General features: G+C 43.2%; 1 protein-coding gene across 1 annotated transcript in view; it reads right to left on the reverse strand.

The window, feature by feature from the left end:
• Positions 1–1,798: 1,798 nt before the first annotated feature.
• The window catches only part of DEPDC1B (DEP domain containing 1B), a 222,438-nt gene continuing 203,978 nt past the window's right edge, over positions 1,799–20,258 (reverse strand). Inside the window, exons 9-11 of the mRNA XM_069222516.1 lie at positions 17,733–17,909; positions 8,274–8,468; positions 1,799–7,132 (exon numbers count right to left, since the gene is read on the reverse strand). Coding sequence (XP_069078617.1) covers positions 6,971–7,132; positions 8,274–8,468; positions 17,733–17,909 — 534 coding nt within the window. The 3' untranslated portion in view covers positions 1,799–6,970. The remainder of the gene's footprint in view (positions 7,133–8,273; positions 8,469–17,732; positions 17,910–20,258) is intronic.

Consider the following 20,258-nt stretch of genomic DNA (forward strand, 5'->3'; position numbering starts at 1 on the left):
AGGCATAATGGTAATACCATCATACGTTTGAACATGTGTCCACCTAGCAAGTTTAGAGCCAGGAATGGCCGGACTTGGATGAGCTTCGACTGCAATTGCAGCCGTCAGTCAAGATCTGCCATCATATGGTGCTGAAGGGAACACACGGGAGCTTGGCTTGAGGAACCATCACTATGAAGGACACCAGCCGCCCCAGAAGCTTCTAGAGCCACCACTTATCACAGCCATGTATGTGAGGAAGTGATTTGCTATCTGGCTGCGGGCCATTGCCCTCTCTGTAGAAGCAAAGCCGTTGCCTAATGGAATCCTCTAGGACCGTCATTACGTCCACCAGACTCCACGTCCTCGTTATACTGCTCAGGATCGTGCAGACCGCAGAGGACTTCCTGCTGCCGCAACCAAGCTCATATTAACGGGTGCTCCTGGCAAGGTATGCCTTTTGGCCACAATTTCCCTTTTGAGAACAAAATTAGCAGGTCTTTGCCCCCGAGGCTTCAACACTTATTGATATGTTCATTCGACATTAAAGAGGACATGATGTAGTCTAAAGAAATAATTTCAACCTCTACCTCGCCTTTAGGAGGACCTTGAAAGAGACCCAAAGGCCAGTACTGGGACTGAATGGCACTTCCTCTGTTCCTCCATGATGAGTGCCCGGAAATAGGTATCCTGAGCACAGCTGGTCAGTCAGTATAGATGCCAGTATTCAAGATAAACTGGGCATCTTGAATTTATACAGGAGAAGCAGCAGGTTGACATCATGTAGCAGGAGCTCATTTTAAACAAGGAAATAGTGAGAGAAAATGTTCTGCTGTCCTTGCAATGGTGGGAAGAGCATGATTGATCCTAAATGCAGTAGCCTCTACTTCCTGCACAAGTTCTTTGAACTCCAAATGAAAGGTCTTACCTCAGCACCGGCAGTGTGTGTAGCACCGCTTGTCAATCAATACCCTCCACTACTTCTGGGAATGAAAAAGAACCAGAATGTCACAGAAAGCCTTGTGCCACCGTGAAAACCTATTGAGAATATGTTTATATTACGTTCATATGTTCCTATGAAGGGCCATGATAACAACCACAGATGTAGTTATGAATATATAAACTAATAATCAAATATAGATGTTACCTTGCAAATTGTTTGCAAGACTGTACAGCCTTAGCAGACCCAGAGGCCACGGTACTCCGCACTGTACTTTGTATATATTCCCAGAATGTAAACACATGTTGAAACCTGGCAAAGGAAGCAGGATTTTGAGAATAATGGGGCCAGTATTGTACACATGAATGATATCTCCCCCCCTCCCACGCCTGTTCTGCGCTTCCTTGAGGCGAAGATTCTGACACCTGCACATTAGTTAAGTTTTTGCTAAGAGTAACACTTTCTCTAACTTGACCACAGTGCACTGAGAGAAAATGTGTATGTACTAGGTTGATTTCACATGAATTTTAGCTCTTAGCTCCAACTGACCATTCTCTAGCAAGAGCCCTGGTCAGTAGAAAAGACAATTGCCTTTTATGTTTTGCTTTGCTTCTTGCCGTTTTGCATTAAATGCCAGTTGGACTTTAGGCTTCCAACATGATGTACTTTTACTTCTAACACCAATTAGCACACCAGGGGAACAAGTAATTTTCTTGCAGGCCAGAGGCATGCACTTGATGGGTTGCTGTTGACTGACCAGAAGCCCCCCTAAAGAGACAGTGATACTACATGACAAGTCTTCTCAGAAGAAGACAGAACATCCACACAACGATAGTAAGAATTGTGGAACAGTCAGTGAAAACGTGTTTGAATGCTGAATTAAGGTGGCAACTGACAAGCAAAGTGACCTTTAATATAAGACAAAACAGATACTCAAGCCAAATAAAGGCGACACATGCTAAACAGTTTTGAAATTTAATGGCATTTCTGCAGTTATTTACATGATTTCTATTTATTTACATGATTAATTAAAAAAAAAAAAACGTATTGGACCAAGGCAGTATTTGCAGCACAAGTTTAAGGCATATTTACAACGCATCTTTCATGAAGTATTTCACAACATGCCCAATGAAAAGAATCACGGACATCAAGCATTATTTATATTTATAGCCTAAGACGTTTGAAAATTAAACTACTTTTGCTGGCGAACTATAAAAAGTCACTGCCTGGAGCATTATTTCAAAAACAAAATAAGCACCAATTAAAGACTATCATTAAAAACTCACGTTGATGCTGCATACATTATATATTCCTTTTTATAATACTCAACAAATGTAATTAACATTTTTCCATTACAGCTGTATAGGCAAATGAAGCCTGTGACAGAGAATTTTAAATGTTAATTAGACAACTGCTTATTATGAACAATGTTCTTTCTTCTAAGCCATATGTAAACTCGCTTTTAATTAACAATGTGCGGATATCCGAACTAATATTGGGACAGTCAGACTTTTCGTTAGGACCACGTAACGTTTTGCTTAGAAATCACGTTTCTCTGGATCAGAATTGCAAATGTAAAAGCAGAAATAACATGTTTCAGACTTGCTGATATCACCCATAAGCGTAAAAATGTGTAAAGATAGTTTACACTTTGAAGAACATGAAGCATGCGCAGTATATGCAACTTCCTGCACTCCCACGCTTAGCCATTAAACACGTGCATTGTTACAGTACTGGAATACAGCGGAGGTCTTCGCGCGCCAGACCACGCTCTCCCCACTCCGCCGGTGGTTCCCCACTCCCGAATGCCCACAATCGCTTCCACACCAGGCAAAAGCGCCACGGTGCCACACCACACACACCGACTGACATCACGTCACATTTATCACACCAGAGCTTTGATTTTGCAGCATGTTTTGTTTGCATTACAATGTTAACCTTTAACATAAAGGCTACTACATAAAATATTCTCTGAAGAGTTCAAATTCCTTAAAATAAAACAAAGCAGAAATTGTACAAAGGCGGCACGGAATATTCTCTCACAAACCGATAAGCTCCCTTATCAAGGAACATAAAAATATGCGTGGGAAGGACCACATTTATAAAACGCATCAATAGGAATAAGTACTTCATTTATGTGTTAAAGCCGTTCGGAGAAGCGAACTCCCGATTGAGGATGTTGAGGCCCAGTGAAGCCTACCCTGCGAACAGAGCACACTCACTGCCAGGGGGTCTGCAGGGGAAGATACCCGCACGCGTGCAACTAATGGGGCAACACAATCCGGGTGACAGGTATCGCTTCACCACACCAATTGTGCATTCGTGATTGTGAAGCGTGGATTCGCTATGTGGCGAAAACCGTTCAGGCTCGTCCCCACCTAGAAATAGTTAAGGACGTTTACTAATAAATCATGATGGGAAAATTATTTTTAATGCAAGTCTAGACTACTATACGAATCGGAGAGCAGCAAGCCCTCACCAATATTACAGGCAGGTTAAACTGCGTATTTTCAGCGGCTCTTGGATTTTAAGTAAGCCTTGCTGGTTTTTAACTTTTAATTTTCTGGTTTTCAAGAAATTCAGTAACTCACAGAACAGCCTTCTCCAAATGTGTTTCTGTGTTACGGTCGATAATATATTCGTCTTGTAAATAGCAAATACAATAAGCCTTCTAAAATACCCATCGTAGAATATGTGGGAGAAATGGTTTCAAGTACGTTTCACATATGTATCCTGCCAAGTACTGAATACAAAAATGCGCAGCCGGCAAACAAAGAATGGGCACGTAAGTACAAGCAATAGTATTTAAAATGACTAACGCATTTTTAAATCCTGGTCGCCTTCTTCCACTTTAAACAAGACTTTGTTTTCCAGCAAGCGAAAACAGCCACTTAGAAGCAGGCCACAAGACCAGGATTTTCATTTCCGGCACATTTAAAAAAGCAAGTCAAAGGAATGTAAAAATATTTAACTACAACGTTAAATAAAATGCTGCACTTAATCATAAACCGCATCTAGCCAAATCATGGAGACATACTGCCACCTTATGGACGTCACTAGAACAAACTAGGTAAGACAGTCCTGAGCATCCAATACTATTTAAGTCTTATTTGAGCTCTTCATTTAGTTAAGAATACCTAACGTTTTATTTTCAGATACTTACATTGCCCACCAACACGGTAGTTCGCCTTGACTATTATTAAAGCAGCTACTTACTTTCCCTGGCAGTTGGAACATAAATGCCATTTTTGACAGCCCTGACTAAAGAGAAAGATACTCAGATAACTAGTTTACTTACAAAATGTTGAAGATTTAAACAGAAGTTAGCCTGCATAGTTGGAACAGAGCGGAATCTGCACTCCGTATAGGAAATCATAACAAGTGTAAGCAGGTGCACGCCTCTACGTGGCACTACACTGCCCAGTGTTGCAAGCAAACACCTTACACACTAACGCTTGTCCAGGGGAAGGCGTGGTGGTGTCTTAAAGCTTTTCCATGTGCCCCGAGCAATCGCCCTACTACCACATCTCAGCAAAGGAGGGCAGCTGAGGCTCCAGAAGGCAGGATAGAAAGGACCGGGCAACACGGATTATCACCCGAACAGCAAAACACTACTACGGCCAAATCTGCCACAGCCCTTCCTCCTTAGGATCCTAACGGAACCTTTTCTCATGCCCTTCCCTCTGCTCCCAGAAGTGCCTTAAAGTGACCTACGGGAATTAAGCACTACACAACACCGGCACTGGAGAACTCTACACTGAATGCGGTTGAATACGATGAAATCAACATCGAGGGCCTGAAACATGATCACAAATACAAAGTCAAGGTGGAACGAGCAAGACCTGATCCACAGGCCCTCGGATACAGCTACACAACAGACAGTCTACATACAGAGACTTCCAAATGCGCCAAGAAATTGACGAACGTAGCACTATATAAAAGACGCATGATCTAAGACCGCCTAATTCGCCCAAACCGCTTGCTTCTGTAATGAAATGTAGCGTTTCTCCTGAAGCACAGAGGACTGCAAATCATTCACACAGGATTTCGGTTCCAGGAGTCAGAACTTTAGGAATGAATCCAGCAACCTTCATCCAGAAAACTTCATCTTGCGATAGCTTGAGTACTCCAACTCGTAGACAACTTAAGATGAACGGGAGGGCGCACACATGAATGTATCTAAATGGCTAAAAGAGAAGCATGCTGCAAGGCGCCCTTACACCTGCCAAGCCAACACAAGGGCAGGAGGCATCAGAAGTCCTGGTCGTTAGCATGAGAAACGTGCACGGAATGCTCAACCTATTTTATCACCTGTGAGCTCAACCTACACTTGACACTCCACAGCCTATCCGTCACAACACCGACTCCACCACCAGGGCTGCTAGCAAAGGGATGAGCCAAGCCAACAACTGAGAGTTCCTATAGCCAACCTGCACAGGCGGAAAGCTCTCCCAGCTCAGAGAAATGCTTCTGGCGCAGTTCTACAAAATGCTTACGATATGTCACTCGAATAGGTTTCCCACATCAGATTGGACAGTAGTCAAGTCACTCTGAAGATCTAGTTTGGCCTACGGAGGACTGCAAGAGTCACACCATTTGTTTGCATTTTCTAAAATATCCATCTGATACTTACAAACAACAATCGGTGTTAAAGGGCAATCCAACGCAAACTATCAATTTTGCACACGTCGGAGAGCAAAACACAACTGCATTCCACTGCTTAAACACGAATATTCAAAATTGGACAAGGACAAGAAATCTGCAGTTCAATGGCTACAGAAATGTGTTTTCATTTGTAATGAAAAAAAAATGAAAAAATGTGGTTATCATGACAACCTATGTGGCTACCGGCTCTTAAACACCACTTCTTCTAGTGTCCTGAAAAGTAAAAACCATAGATGTCCTCTTAACTCGTAAATAGCAAATCCAGCAACTGTTCTTTCCCATGTTTACATGTATGAAATCGATTTACTACCTGCATAAGAACACAACTGAAATGGTGAGAATTGTAATCAACTCACACTAACATTGCGAGACTGCCCCCAGTCGCGATATGCAGCTGTAAGAAAATGTCTCCACTGCCTGCAGCCGACAGTCCAATTTAAAAGTGCCAAGTTGGCCTTGAAATGCCAATTAGGCCTTTGCCTCGAATATTTTCCACAATACATCCCCCTCAAGGGATCTTATCGTAGGTTTCAGAGAAATCCTGCTCTCTCTTCTCAACAAAGGCCACGCGGATATACAGGGTCAGATCTGTAACAGTACTGTGAAGTAGTCCTTTGGTAATCAAGTCCTGAGGCCTCCGCTGACCTAGGCCTGTGAATTTCCTAAATGTGAGGACCGCACAACTAGTACTTGGATTTCAGTAAATGACCCCTCTCTCTCTTCAGAAGAATGAAGTGGGCAGACGAACGAATAAATGGGAGGCCAGCCTCTCCGGAACCGGTCCGCTATGCATGCTGGGAATTGAGGGGTTGGATGCTGATTACTGCAGTAATTAAAGAGAGCCACCACTGTTGTACCTTTACATTAATTACAGTAAATGTATTTAGTATGTGATTCCGAACATGCAGACTACAAACCTAAAATTCACACACTTAGATGTTAAGACATGTACTGTAGCAATTAATCATTTTTTTTTTTTATCAGAAGTTATATTATCCAGTGTTTTAAACTCGTTAAAGCTGTTACCCACAAAAACTAAGTTGGTTAGATCCAGTGTAATGAAATTTATGGGACGAGCTGAAGTAAACTAACGCTATTTACAAAGACACAATTAAAATATACATCACTGAAATTATCTTTCAAGTACATTAAGGCACAAAACCCAAAAGGGTTATTCAAGTAATTTTTTTAGTTCAGTTCTCTTTTACATTTAAAACTGTACACGTAACTAAAAATAAAATTAGATATTTAGGTATGAAAAATACTGATAATGGTTTCTTGTGAACGCCACACACTGTATCAGTCATGTGAATGATCTCCGTAGTCAATGGTTGCTTAGTTCGGACTGCTCAACATGTCCATGGCGCAGGTACTCGCACGCGGCCGCTACATTCGGAAACTTCTAGTTCTATGAAAAGGCTGAAAGGGATTTTTCAGCGTAAAAAACATCAGTTGTGGTTTCGTTTTGACTTTTTCAGGGAAAAGCGCTGCCTCGCTCTCTGGTGTAGGAAGCCGCTTCCTGTATACCTCAGGGTAGGACTTCTGAAACTGGAACAAATACAGCAGGTCAGATATTTCCAATCAACAGCAAAGATACAGCCTTTCTCTTCGTGTGTGTTACTCAGAGATTGGATTCACATCAGACCAATAAACTGCACACGTGAACTCTACAGAATTTCACAGGACAATTTTTTCAGCTAAGTATTAAAAAAGGTGAAATGTGCATACAATATTGTGTAAACGCGAATACTATCGACCGCCCAACCGAGATAAATCCGTGCCCTGAAGCACCAATATTGATAAGGACAACCCGAAAGTTCTGGTCAGTCAGGTCATGGTTTGGAGCAGGTTCGAGAGGAGAGGAAAAACACACACACACACACACACACACACACACTGAAATTCACAACACAGTTGGCGAAAATAGGCAAACATGCCCATTTACTAGAAACATCGCGAAAAAAAAACAAATTAATAAATCAGTGAATTTGTACATAGCGCCTCATAACACATTCCAGATGCCTCGAAGTGCTACAAGTAAAATGCTGTTAACTTTGATCTGCGCAAACACAGCTGTATGTGCAGCGGAACGCATCATACGTAACACACAAAACATACTCAGTAAGTCTATATCCTGTAGATAAGCATCCCACGTAGATGGTAAAGGGTGATACGATAATTATTCCCTGGCTTTGGTTGGGGGACATAGTCACATCTCTATGTATGTACTTATGCGGTATTTCCAAAGTGCAAACTTAGCTGACAGGGACGGCTGCTCAGTGTCCCCCCAGTTTCACTGCGGCTTAAGGCAGAGTCCGTCTCGCTGGGATTGGAGCCGAGACCTTAAAGGAGGTTCACTACAGATATGAGGCGAGCCTTAATCACTAAAGCATCTTGGCGGCTTTCAAGAAGGCCCAGCAGAGACCTGGTGCTTGAACATCTCCAGTGATACCGGAAGCACTCCTGACCCCAAGTCCTCAGAGGATAAACACGCATCGCAAAGAATTACAAAAGATGACCTCTGAGGACGCGACAGGTTAATATGAACCATGGACACATTCAAATAAGGCAGTTCTACCACAGAAAAATGTGGCTTTGGCAAACAAAAAACGCAAATTGGGGAGTTAACTAATTTACCAGGCGGCAGCTGTCTTTAATGAAGCAACGCGGCTTTGTCTTCTGCACTAACCTGCTTTAGCTTCTTCTTCTTGTCTTTCGTCGATAGTTTTGCATTCGTTATGATTTCCTCCAGTAACGTGGCCAGGGGTTCCGGAGCACTGTTAATCTTCTGGTACTCGAACTGGTCAGCACTGGTCCGGGGCGCGAAAGGGTGTGTCGGCATGCTTGCAATGGTTGTGTCCATGTCGGCCCCTGGATATTTGATCTGAAAGAAAGTATTCCAAATCATTATTGCCGACATTTTCTGGTGCAGTCTAATTAATGGTTGCATCATAGGCTCAACCCACACCCACACCCTCACCCACGCTCACAAAGCACTGCACAACACCGGACCAGAATACCTCAACAAACTGCTCTCCTTCTACACCCCGACCCGGTATCTCCGCTCTGCCGACCTCGCAACCATCCCACGCGTCTACAGAACTACAACCTGCGGTAGATCATTCTCGCCGCCAAAATGTGGAACACTCTTCTCACCCATCTGCGCCAGACCAAAGACCTCCTTACCTCCAGGAAACTTCTCAAGACCTAGCTGTTCGAGCAGTAGCAGCACCATGTCCCCCCACCCCACCTCCCCCAGCGCCTTGAGACCCTCACGAGTGAGTAGTGCACTTTACAAATTCCTGATTGATTGATTGAATAATACATGGAATATCTGCAAATAAAAAGCCACTATACAGAATTAGCATCCAAGTTATGGTTACCTCTGCCATACAATGGACATTAATACGCTTCATAATGCATGGGTGTAAGGAAACGCCTAGTTTTGTATGTGCACCCCTTAGTTTTTGGACTGATGCTGCTGTTTTTTTTCCGACTCGCTGGAATGAGCTGAGATGGCACAAAGGATGGACTGTGCTAGCCTGGCTGCTCGCAATCATGCAAAGCACCAGCTGCCACGTCCACACCTCAGAATTGGCCCAATCCCACACAGCCATCAGGAGCCTTATCCCAGACATCTGCCATGCGCTGGGCCAGAATAAGCCACTATGCATCTACAATTTAAGTCACGGTGGCCTTCGCACTAGGTGGAGGCGACCCACTAAACAGAGTCTGCATCCACAAACTAATAATCATTGGCAAGTTTCCACCTGTTGGCCTAGGTCAAATATGAGTCAGACACTGGATCTCCTCTCAGGGGAGAACTACATAGTAACCAAGAAAAGATAAGCGGGCAGAGGTGGAGACCCTGGCATTAGTTCCTTTACGGTTTATTCCAAGGAGATCTAAGGCCTGCCATGCAAAATCTTTGAATACTTGCAAACAAAATGTGCTCCCAAATCAATTCCTTTATTTGTGGCTGAACTCAATACTCAAATTTTGGTGTGATTCACGACATAGCAAACTGTTAACTTGGTCAGTGATTTGAGATCCAACACCAGGTATCCACGTCCAATTACTTGGAGCTGTACCTTTCATATATTCTCTGCTGGCTTGACGTTATGGAGACTTTTTTTTTATAATCCTACATGCACACGGCTGTATGTCACTCACAGAAGCATGCTAACTGATCAAAGAGTGTGAGAAAGTCACCCTTTAAGCATGTTCAGCCCAACGTTTCTGACTGACACCGATGGTAGCTGACCTGGACTGTGCCCTGGGCTCTGCTAAACAGGCCCAGGGCCAGTGCTCTGAATAAAAGGTATATGGTCCAATGTTATAATTTCAATTGGCAATGACAGACCTATGTAAGTCCCTACTGGATAATAGGGCCAGGGGGATTCAAACTACCACTAAATCCCTAGTATATAACAGGGCAGTTAAGTTTAGAGGCCCAGTAGAATTCCTGTACTGCAGTGTACACTGCTGTGAGCCTGCTGTCATTTTTAAAGCTAGCTCTGCCTTGCAGACTGTCTTAGAATGTAAACATGTCTGCAAATTCGACTTTTACTTAAAAGGTACTTCTAAAGTGATAATCTACCTTATTTGTACATATGTCTACCACAGGTCCCCCCTACATGCCCCAAGGGTGGGGTGCATTGAAACTATAAGCAGCTACATTATCAATTATGTTTTATATGCCTTCGTGAGGGAAAAACTGCACCTTTCATTTTCCCCCATTGTAGAAAGTTAGCTCCAAACTGAAATATTTCTCATAAGCATAGAATAAGTATTGCTAGGAATGAGCTAAAATGGCATGAAAGTACTCATCTGGATGGTAATGATAAATCTAACAACTTGCCATTGTTGAGTTAATCATAACTAATACTGAGAAGAAGTTATAAGATTTTCTTTTCTATAAGCCAAAGTCCAGCCTGCTAGTGGTCTCTCCTGATTGGTCAGTCCTAATAGGATTAGCCAGGCTGCTTTGATGAGGTGATAAGTGGCCTGTACTGAGCAGAGGTTATCTGATGGGAGAGGTTGGCAGATGCAGAGTCCAAGCCAGGGAGGGGACTGGGTAAATCAAGCGGAGGTTCCAAAAGGAAGCCAGTCAGAAAGGAATGCAGCCAGGCCTGCCCTCTCACTCCATAACCCACAGATAGATAGTGGGCTTAGGAAAGGAATTTACAGATATCCAAAGGTGAAGCTGATGGTCAGTGGGCTGGTATAGCCAGGCCTTGCTCCTCTGGAGGAAAATCCTCAATCTTGGAATGTTAAAGTGCAGTGCTTTATAGGACAAGAAGATGCAACCGTTTGGAAGAAGTTGTCATGTTTCTGGGTAGAATCCTGCAGCTCACTGGACAAGAATGCCCACTGACAGTCCCCCAAGATGATTGAATAAAAGTGGTGGATTTGCATTGGAACTCAGATCTGCTGCCTGAAACCACAAGGAGGACTGCCCTACTGGAATTCTGGCCAGCAACCCAGAGGACTGCGTACTGAAGTATCGCTCGTGTTGCACACTGGAAGAGCCCAAATTATTTTGCCTGGCCTTTCAAAGGACTCAGGAGTGGATTTCATGAAAGCAACATGTCAAAAAAGCTTCTGTGCACCAGCTTCCATAAAAGTCCCCAGCTTGGAGTTCTTCCAGTGGACTTGCAAGGATTTGGCCAGATGCATTGTGGGAATTGAAGTCCCAAACTTCCAAGGAGGATTATGTTTTAACTGAGACCCAAAGGAGAACTTTGGATTTGTGTTTTGGACACTTTGAGACACAAAGGAGAACTTCTGGAAGGACCCCCAGAAGTTTAGAGAAGTTTGGAGCAACTTTTGGAAAAAACTCCATAAGTGGACAGACTTGCCGTTATAAGCCAAGCCAGCTATCTTCAACCGTGACCCAGCCAGGAGTTTTGGTTTGTCCCAGTGAAAGCTCTGGAGCTCCAGATTTTCAGGAATTGACTGGGGTCCCGCAGAACGGCAGTCTGACGATGTTGCATCAAAATCAGCTTGCTGAGGAGGACCGCATGACATCGAAAGGGAAAAGCTCCAGAGAAGTTTCTAAGTGCAAAGGTAAAATTTTGACCGAGGCCTCTCGCTAAGTGTATCTGAGCAGGGATCCATCGCGGTCAGCCTCACACTTTGACTTGGTCCTGGTCAAGCGCAACCAGATGTCCCCGGTTGGCGCCACAGATTTTTAAGCTTAAGCATTAGAAAGCACATTTATTAAATGTAATCTTTAAAACTTCTCAACTCCAGTTCCCTATGTTTGATTTTTGCCATTTTGGTGTCATTTTAAAGATACAAATATATACTATTTTTATAAATTGGTGTGGGATTTTTATTGTGTGTTGGGTCTTACTTCTTTATTGTATTGATGTATTTAAATGCTTTACGTACCTGTCTCCTAAGATAAGCCTCCCTGCTAGTTGTCAAGCTACCAGGGGTTGAGCCAGGGACTAATGTGTTGAGACCTTGACTGGATAGAACACTGACTGGGGGCATTATTGCTACTGGTAGGTGTGTACTTATCTCTACTAACAACCAGCCTCCAAAAAAGAGGCAAGGCTGATAAGTTATTTGGTGAGTTGTGGTAGGCTGAGAAGGAAGTCAAAGTATGTGTGTGTCTGATTAGGCAGTGCATATTATGGTTTTAGGTAAGAGTTAAACAATCTAAAGAAACTGCTGAGTTTTTTTTTGTAGTTTTAGGGTTTTTAATAATTGAATCGGGCAACAATGGTGCTTTGTGTATCACAGTCACCTGCAATGATCAATATTTCCCACAGTTAAGGCAGTTTATGGAAGCATAAAGCACAGTAAGTGACAAAAGAGGACTTTGAAAGATATTTTAACTTCCAGGAGGCTCTAGTGATAGTGTGAGTAATTCTTCAAAAAGAGGCGAGTACTGCTCACTCCGCTGCAATCCGGAAGAACTAGGCAATGGTATGCAAAACTCAAAGGTTTCATGGTGAAGTTGGTAGTTTTTTGCAAACTTGAAGATTTCTGGACTTCCATGCTATGTCTTATTCCATCATCTAGTGGTTTGGCCCTGAACAGTCTTTTTTTCCTCTTTCCGTTTTCATTTTTTTCCTTTTTTTCAAGGGGGCGTTGTTGTCGACCAATTTGAGTTATGTCTCTTCTTGGTGAAGCGAGACATGCACAAGAAGATCTAGTGTGTGGTTGCCCTCTTCTGATTCTTTTAATCAGGCGTCCTTCTGGCTGCAGCTTGCTTTGTGTTTGGTAATTATCTTTAACTCCCTGTTGCATATCTCTGTACTCTATTTCTGGCAGAATTGGGTGGGTCGCATGTGAACCCAGAAAGTCTAAAGCTGCAAAACTAATCCTACAGGTCTGTAACCAGTTCCTCTTGCAGCATGAATCTTTCTGGGTACACATGCTGTGCACAAATTATGTGCATGTGCTCTTTTGTCCTGAGGGAGGTTGGGTAGAAAACAAGTCTGTGTTTGCCAACAAGTGTTTAAGTACTTTTTGTCCTACCTGAGCATCCTTGCTTGCTTGGTAAAGGTGTCTATAGAGGACCATACTGTAGTCCTGCAGATGTTACTGATCAAGATATTAGCTATGAATGAGAGTGTTGCCCCCTTCTTTCTTGTAGAATGTGCTCTTGGTCTCGCCTTCAGCGTCACTACTGTCATGATGTGACATCTCTGTATTGTCTGAACAATCTAGCTTGCTATAGTTCCCTTTGTCACTGTTGAGCCCTTAGCTGCAGAAGCGAATACAATGAAAAACTGGTTGGTCTTCCTGATTGTCTTAGTTTCCTGTATGTTAAAAAAAAAAAAAAAAAAAAATCACAGTACTCCTGACATCCATTCTGTGTATGGGAAGTTCTGCATGTGACCTTGGTTGCTGAAGTACCCTGGCAGCTATATTGCTTAGTTTCCATGGAAACACGATACCACCTTGGGCAGGAAGTTTGGGTTAGTTTTCATTACCATCCTGTCAGTGTGAATTTGAATATATGGTTCTTCCACTGTTAGTTCCTGTAGCTCGCTCATTGCGTATAGATGTGATAGACCCCAGGAAGGCAGCCTTTACAGCGAGGAATTGCAGCCCTGGATTGTGCATGTGTTCAAAGGCCGGCTTCATAAGTTGCTTAGATACCAGAATTAGGTTTTATGCAAGTGATAAAACTGCTCTGGGAGGTGCTAGGCTTTTGGCTCCCTCAAGAAACCTTTTGACTAGTGGCATTGGGGGAAAAACTCCTCTCTATTAGACCTCCTTTTATGCCACAATGGCTGCTAGTGGTTACCTTGAGTGAGGCACAGCAGTCCTTCATCTGGTAGGTCAGTCAGATACTTAGGACTGTGGTGTCCCCTGTTGGTGCTTGTGGGCCATTTTTTCTGGCTCATTTTCAAAATCTATAAATTTTTTCGGAATAACACATTTGTGTTACTGACCTTCTCAGTTCTTTCAGAACTTCCATGGTACTTCAGGGTAGCTGGTGATGTCCACATTCTGTGCTCAGGAGTCATGAGGCCAAACAGTGTTTTTTGGTTTCTGGTGGAACAATTTGCCCCCATGAATGGTCAGAATGTCTGGTCATGTTGGTAGCAGCATGAAATTTTCCAGTGCCAGTTCTACTAGGTGTGAGAACCACGCTCTTTTGGCAAAGGGAGAAACGATGAAGGTCGTGGTTACTTATTTGTACCTCTCTCTTACCAAGGGAATCAGAGGAATCTGTGGACAAGCACATGTGATTTTCTCTGGCCAACCTAACAATAGGGCATCCCCAGCAGCTGGCGACGAGACCTGCGACTTTAGAATGTTCTTATGTTGCAAACATGTGGGAATGAGCCACCTTTTGAAGATCTGATGCAATATTGGAGTTTAGCTTCCATGGGCCGGAGGCACTGCTTTGCCTGCTAGGTATATCTGCCTCTGTGTTCTCCACTCCTGGTAGGTGGATTGCCACAAGTGTTATGTTCCTTTGTACCATCCAAGTCCAGACCTCCTGTGCTAGGCTAGATAAGGCATATGATCTTGTTCCCCTTGCTTGCCGAACTAGAACATGACTGTAACACTGTCCATTTTTATCTGTACCACCTTCCCTTTGACTTGAGATAGGAACATTTCGAGGGCTAGAAAAACAGTTGTCTGCCAGGTTATTGCCACCATGCCCAAGAGTTTCCCCAACGTCCTCACTGTCAGAGCTCGTCCCTTCGGAAGGGGTGAGCTTGTCCTATTATTGCCTTCATTCTGTTGACGGGTAAGGCCCTTTCCTGTTTCAAGTCTAGCCTAGCATCTAGGAAAGTCTTCTCCCTTTCTGGTTCCTTGCTGATGGAGAAATCATGGATGTACATTGTTTCCATGACCTTGTCTGTATTGTTTTTGCATTGCTGGTATACCTTTGCTTTTATCAACCAGCTGTCCAGGTTAAGGGTAGATGTGAATTCCCTTTCTTCATAGATGCACTGTTACGGCAGACAAGCACTTGGTGAATGATCTGGGTGCAGACTTTATCCTGAATGGCAGCACCATGAACTGGTAGGGCACCTTGTCTACCACAAATCTTAAGGACCTTTTGTGTGGTTGTTCACTGGTATGTGTGGATAAGCCTCCTTGAGGACTACTGTTGTCATGTAATCCTCTTTCTTGAGGAGCCGGATGACTTCCTGCAGTGCTGGCATTTGGAACTTTTGTGTCGATGTAGCAGTTGAGGATATTGGTGTCTAGGATCGGCCGTCCGGACAAGTCTGCTTTTAGAACTAGGAAGTAGACTGAATACATTCCTTGTCACTTTTCTGTTATTTTCACCCTTTGTATAGCCTTTTTTCGTAGCAGTTCGGTGACTGCCTGTCTAAAGTGCCCCTGTTTCTTTGGGGTCTTTCCCTTGGTTTGATGTTGAGTGGTGGTTTTAAGAATTCTACACAATAATTTTGGTGTAAGGATCTAAATATCCACTTGTCTGAAGCAAACTCTACCACATGCTTTCTCACCCCAGAAGGGATGCATTTGTGGCCTGCTGTACTGCCACTGTATCATCACCAAAGCATGTGTAGGGTATCACCAGTTGAAAGGCCCGCCTAGAGGTTATTTTTCTTTCTGGAGTGGCTCCTACCCTGCATTGGCCTCTAGACTGTAGTATGCCAATGGAGTTTGCTGTGTCATTGCCCTTCCTCTTGAGTGATTCTTCTACTACTGTCCTGAAGAGTCACTCAGGTGAAGGGCATGTTCACTACTGCTGCCTGCTTTAACATGGACACCCGTAGCCAGACCTGCCTCAGCATGTCTCCAGTGCAGAGCTGTCTGCAGCTTACAGGGAGGACTTCTGGCAAGTGTTGGTGACTGTCTTCTCCTCCATGATGAAGGATATTCCCTTTTTGTTATTGCTCTAGAAGGAGCAGGTGTGCACATTGATTTAGGGGTGTGCTGGAAGTGGTGATTCTCTGTTGACTGCCACATTCCTGCCTAACAAAATTACCCACTTGTCTTCACCTTCAAGCGGGACCCACCGATGCTGGTGAACGTACTCATTTTCGAGCTATGGACAAGATGAAGGAGTAGGCAGCTACTAAACCCTTGATGAACGTGGGGTCTTGTGTGGGATGCCTGTACTTCCTCTCCACCTATGAAGTAACAGCCTTCACTCTAGTTGGTTCTCTGAAGGCTTCCCTTCCCTGGTCCAGCACACTTAGGAGCATCAGCAGAAACTAGCCCACTTCCTCTTGTTCCTCCTCTAGCTTGACTACTTAGATGTCTGCCTCCTGGTTGACTACTCCATTGAACACAAAGCTATACTCTGGTGGCGAGGCCCTTGAGAGGTATGCATCTATACCCTCCTCTGGTGAATATGCATCCACATCCTGTCAGTTTTCTGAGGTATAAGCCTTGAACATGCCCTCCTGGAAGGAGGTTTCTGTGAAGTTTGTCTTTCCCTGGCTCTGGTGTTACCGGTAGTTCCAGCTTCTCTGTCTTGACTTCAAATGCAGCCTGTTTTACTCTAAAGGGGTGGAGTATGTCCTTGTATCACTTTAATTAAGTTGTTGAGCTCCTTCCTCCTCTTTATTAATGCCTCCATTTCAGCATCCAGGCATAATTCCTCCTTCTAGACATCGAGCACTTTCTTTTAATCTTTGAACACTCGTGCCTTTTTCTCAGCGCCAAAGTTTCCACCTCACTGACTTCTCCAACCATACTCTTGAGCACTTTTCAAAGTCAAGGCAAGTTCTGAGGGTTTGCCTCCTACGGTATCTTTGAGTTTAGATACAAGGACCTCTTTGGGCTTTTGTTTGTCCTCTGGCATTTACTAAGTCAAGGTAGACTTCTTGTGTTTGGAGCTTAACCCTTTCAGCTCTGTCCCAAATCTCCCTTACAGTAATTTGTGTTTTCCTCCTTCGACATCCCCAGACATCTTTTGGGAACCTTCTCCTTCGCAGCACTGGAATATTGTGATTGTGTAATTTCTATGTCAGCTATGCATTGCACCTTTGGAGTGATCATTTCGCAAAAACCATCACATTTTTGTCAGACAGTATTTCTCAATTTCTAGAATATTCTAAAATTTGAAGGAATACAACAGTGAAAATGTTAAAACAAAACTAATCCCCACTGGCTGCTTCAGTCAAAACAAATAAATTAGGTTGCAAATCAAAACAGGACCATTTTACTAAAAAAATATTGAAACTCATCCCAGTGCCTGCACATACTTGTACTTGCCTCATTAAGTGATGCATCACATTCTGTGCTGAAAACACAATGGGGTCAAGTCATCACATCACCACAAGAAACAAAAATCTACACTGCTGCTTTCCTTGACCGTACAGGGGCGTGGTCTCTAGAAGCAATTTACTTTTAGCTGCAATGATTGCTTGAACCGATTGCACATACTTTACTTAAACTGGAAAAAAATTTCAACTGAGTGCGTAAGTGTAAATTTAAAGCAATAGTTTCACAAAAAATCATATCTACAGGTTGACACTTGAATCCTGGATAAAGCAGACTGCAAACCTTAGGGCACTTTGGAAGTGGGCACATGGGGGACGAGTGCAGTGGGTGGACTATAACATTTGTGAGGAGGGCAGGAAGTTAAGTTTGTCTGGAGGAGGACTGCAGTGTGTGTGTGTGTGTGTGTGGGGGGGTGGGGGGCAGTGGTGGAGAGAGGACTGTACAGTGTGATTTTTCAGGTTACCTTTACTCTTCGCAGATGGGCCACATGGTCTTCTACGGTGGTCTGCAAAGAAACTGGAATTTTCAAAATATCCTGGTAATTATCCATCATAAATGTGACCAATCTGCTAGCCAGTAGTTCATCCAAGTCTACCTCGTCCTTCGAGCGCAGGATACACCGGGAAAAAGTCTGTACCATCTAAAAATAATAAAACACTTTAGAATCACAGCCAAAACTGATAAACTCGAGGTACTGACAAGCTATGTGTGTTTCTTGTATAGACAGTTAAAATACATGCAAAGAAGATAACTAAACATGCTCAAATGAAGTAAAAAATAAGTACAAAGTAAATGTGCTGGACTTAAGTTTGTGAGATAAACCTTACTTACTTCACCTGTAGTCTAAATGTCATAACCCACAACAGCACCTCAACACTACTAAAGCTTCATTTGCATTTATGTGTAATTTTTCCCTGGTCCATTACAGGATAGTTCTTTGCTTATATCCCCTTTTTAAATCTGGTGTTATCCAAGACCTTTTGCTCTTACCAAATGTAGGTCCGGCATTAGCCACGACCTTATATTTTACTAAAATTCTATGTATAATTCACATAGTTAAAGGGGCTTCGAGCCAGAGCTCTTCAACACTGGTCTGTTTTTGTCATTCACATTGTGCTTCCGTCTACCACAGAATACAGCCTGGGGAAGTGTGTAAGCCTACTTCAGCCAACGTTTAACTTCCCTTGGACTGCAGGTATCTCTTTCACAGGACCACATATGCACACAAGATAGTTACCTTCGATAATGCTGCTGTAATTCCTTTCTGGGAGACCTTTGTTTATCTAACTATTGCTTTTTCACAGCATATCAGATGGGGACCTTTTAAAACTGTTCTTTAGAACGTTTTCCTCTTTTTACTATGCACACAATGAAGTGCATTTACAATGGCACTCCTGAATGTCATGATGATATGTATTTTAATTGAGGACTACAGTAATACTCCAATTTAATCCATATGTCCTGCTTGCATGGATTTCTGGCTTGCTTCTTCTGCTCTTGTATGTTGTGCATATGTAGGTATTTAACTACTACATTACTAGTTGAAGCTGTGCTGCATATTTCAATTTCTGTCCTATCTTTGCAACTGTTTCTATCTACCAGTCTGTCCATCGACCCGTCTATCCGTTTCTCTCTTTACCTTCTATGAACACAGCTCCATCTATCTTTCTTTCTTCACAACTATCTTTGTAACTCTATCCATCCATCAATAGAAGCAACTATCTGTACAGCCCTCAATACCTATACAACCCACATTATCTGTCGTTGTAGGTCTCTCCATTTATCGATCATTTCAACCCTCTCTATTTGTACAATAGACTTACAAAAGCACTACAAAAAGCATTAGCAAAGGCAAGAGGCTGGCAGCCAACATGTGACTGATTGAATGTTTTTAGGTCTCATTTTAGTTGCGACCTTTTCATTTTACTACAGTTAATTTATAGGGATCTCAGTCAAGCTTTATCCATTAGTGGACTGTTGTGTCATTCACATTATTTCACCCACACCGGATGCATCATGGGGTAATGGGTGAAGCTCTATCTGCCATTGGCTGACTGCTATAGTCAAGTGTTTTTGAGACCAAAAAATAGTGTTGCTTTAGTCAGTTTTTCTTTCTTTCCCCTTTTTCCCCCCCCCAAGATTGATGAGGGCCTGGTAGCTTCCCCAACAATAGAGTTTTGCAAGACTCAAATATGAGTTACCAAAGTGAAAAGACTTAAGGCCAACGTCAGACCAATTGGCTTTGCCAAAACCAGGCAACTCCAAGCTTAACAGCCTTGCAAGCTACCCACCTGAGGAATAAAGTGCCCAACAACACTTAGTCAGGCACGTCAAGTTCAACAAGAGTTATTTGAACATATAGAGGCATAAGGCAGTAAACGGAAGAAGTTTATAGGTTAAGTAAATCTAGAGTGACTTGCTGTATGATCAATATGCACCACAGTGAGAACTTTATTCCTTGTACAAACAGAGCTCCGTACATGTGGGGCCATGGGACATTAAGCACACTCTAACCAGTACAGCCTTGAAGACCAGGTTGAATAACCTATGACATAGCTTTTTTTTTTGGTTCTTTTGCTGATTCTGTTTGGTATCGGATTGCTGTGCTCAGTTTTCTAGCGCCTGGACACATTTTTGCTATTTGAGCACTTTGCAAAAACCCTGTAACATAACTGTTATTTTGTGGTTTCATGCTGCATATTTTGCAGGGTCACAGTAGATAACTTATCCTGTTTGGCTGAAGGTGTGGGTAGTTATAAAGATAGTCTGCTTCCAATAACCGCCTCTCAGAATACATTTTCTTTAGGAGAATACCCTCTTTTTGAGTCACTGATTTAAAAAAATCCTTTGGTACCAAACATAGGCGGTCATTCTGACCCTGGCGGTAAAAACCGCCAGGGCCGTGGTCCGCGGGAGCACCGCCAACAGGCTGGCGGTGCTCCTTTGGGCATTCTGACCGCGGCGGTACAGCCGCGGCCAGAAACGGAAA

The sequence above is a fragment of the Pleurodeles waltl genome, chromosome 1_1 (assembly GCF_031143425.1).
Source record: "Pleurodeles waltl isolate 20211129_DDA chromosome 1_1, aPleWal1.hap1.20221129, whole genome shotgun sequence".
In the NCBI taxonomy this organism is placed as follows: Eukaryota; Metazoa; Chordata; class Amphibia; order Caudata; family Salamandridae; genus Pleurodeles; species Pleurodeles waltl.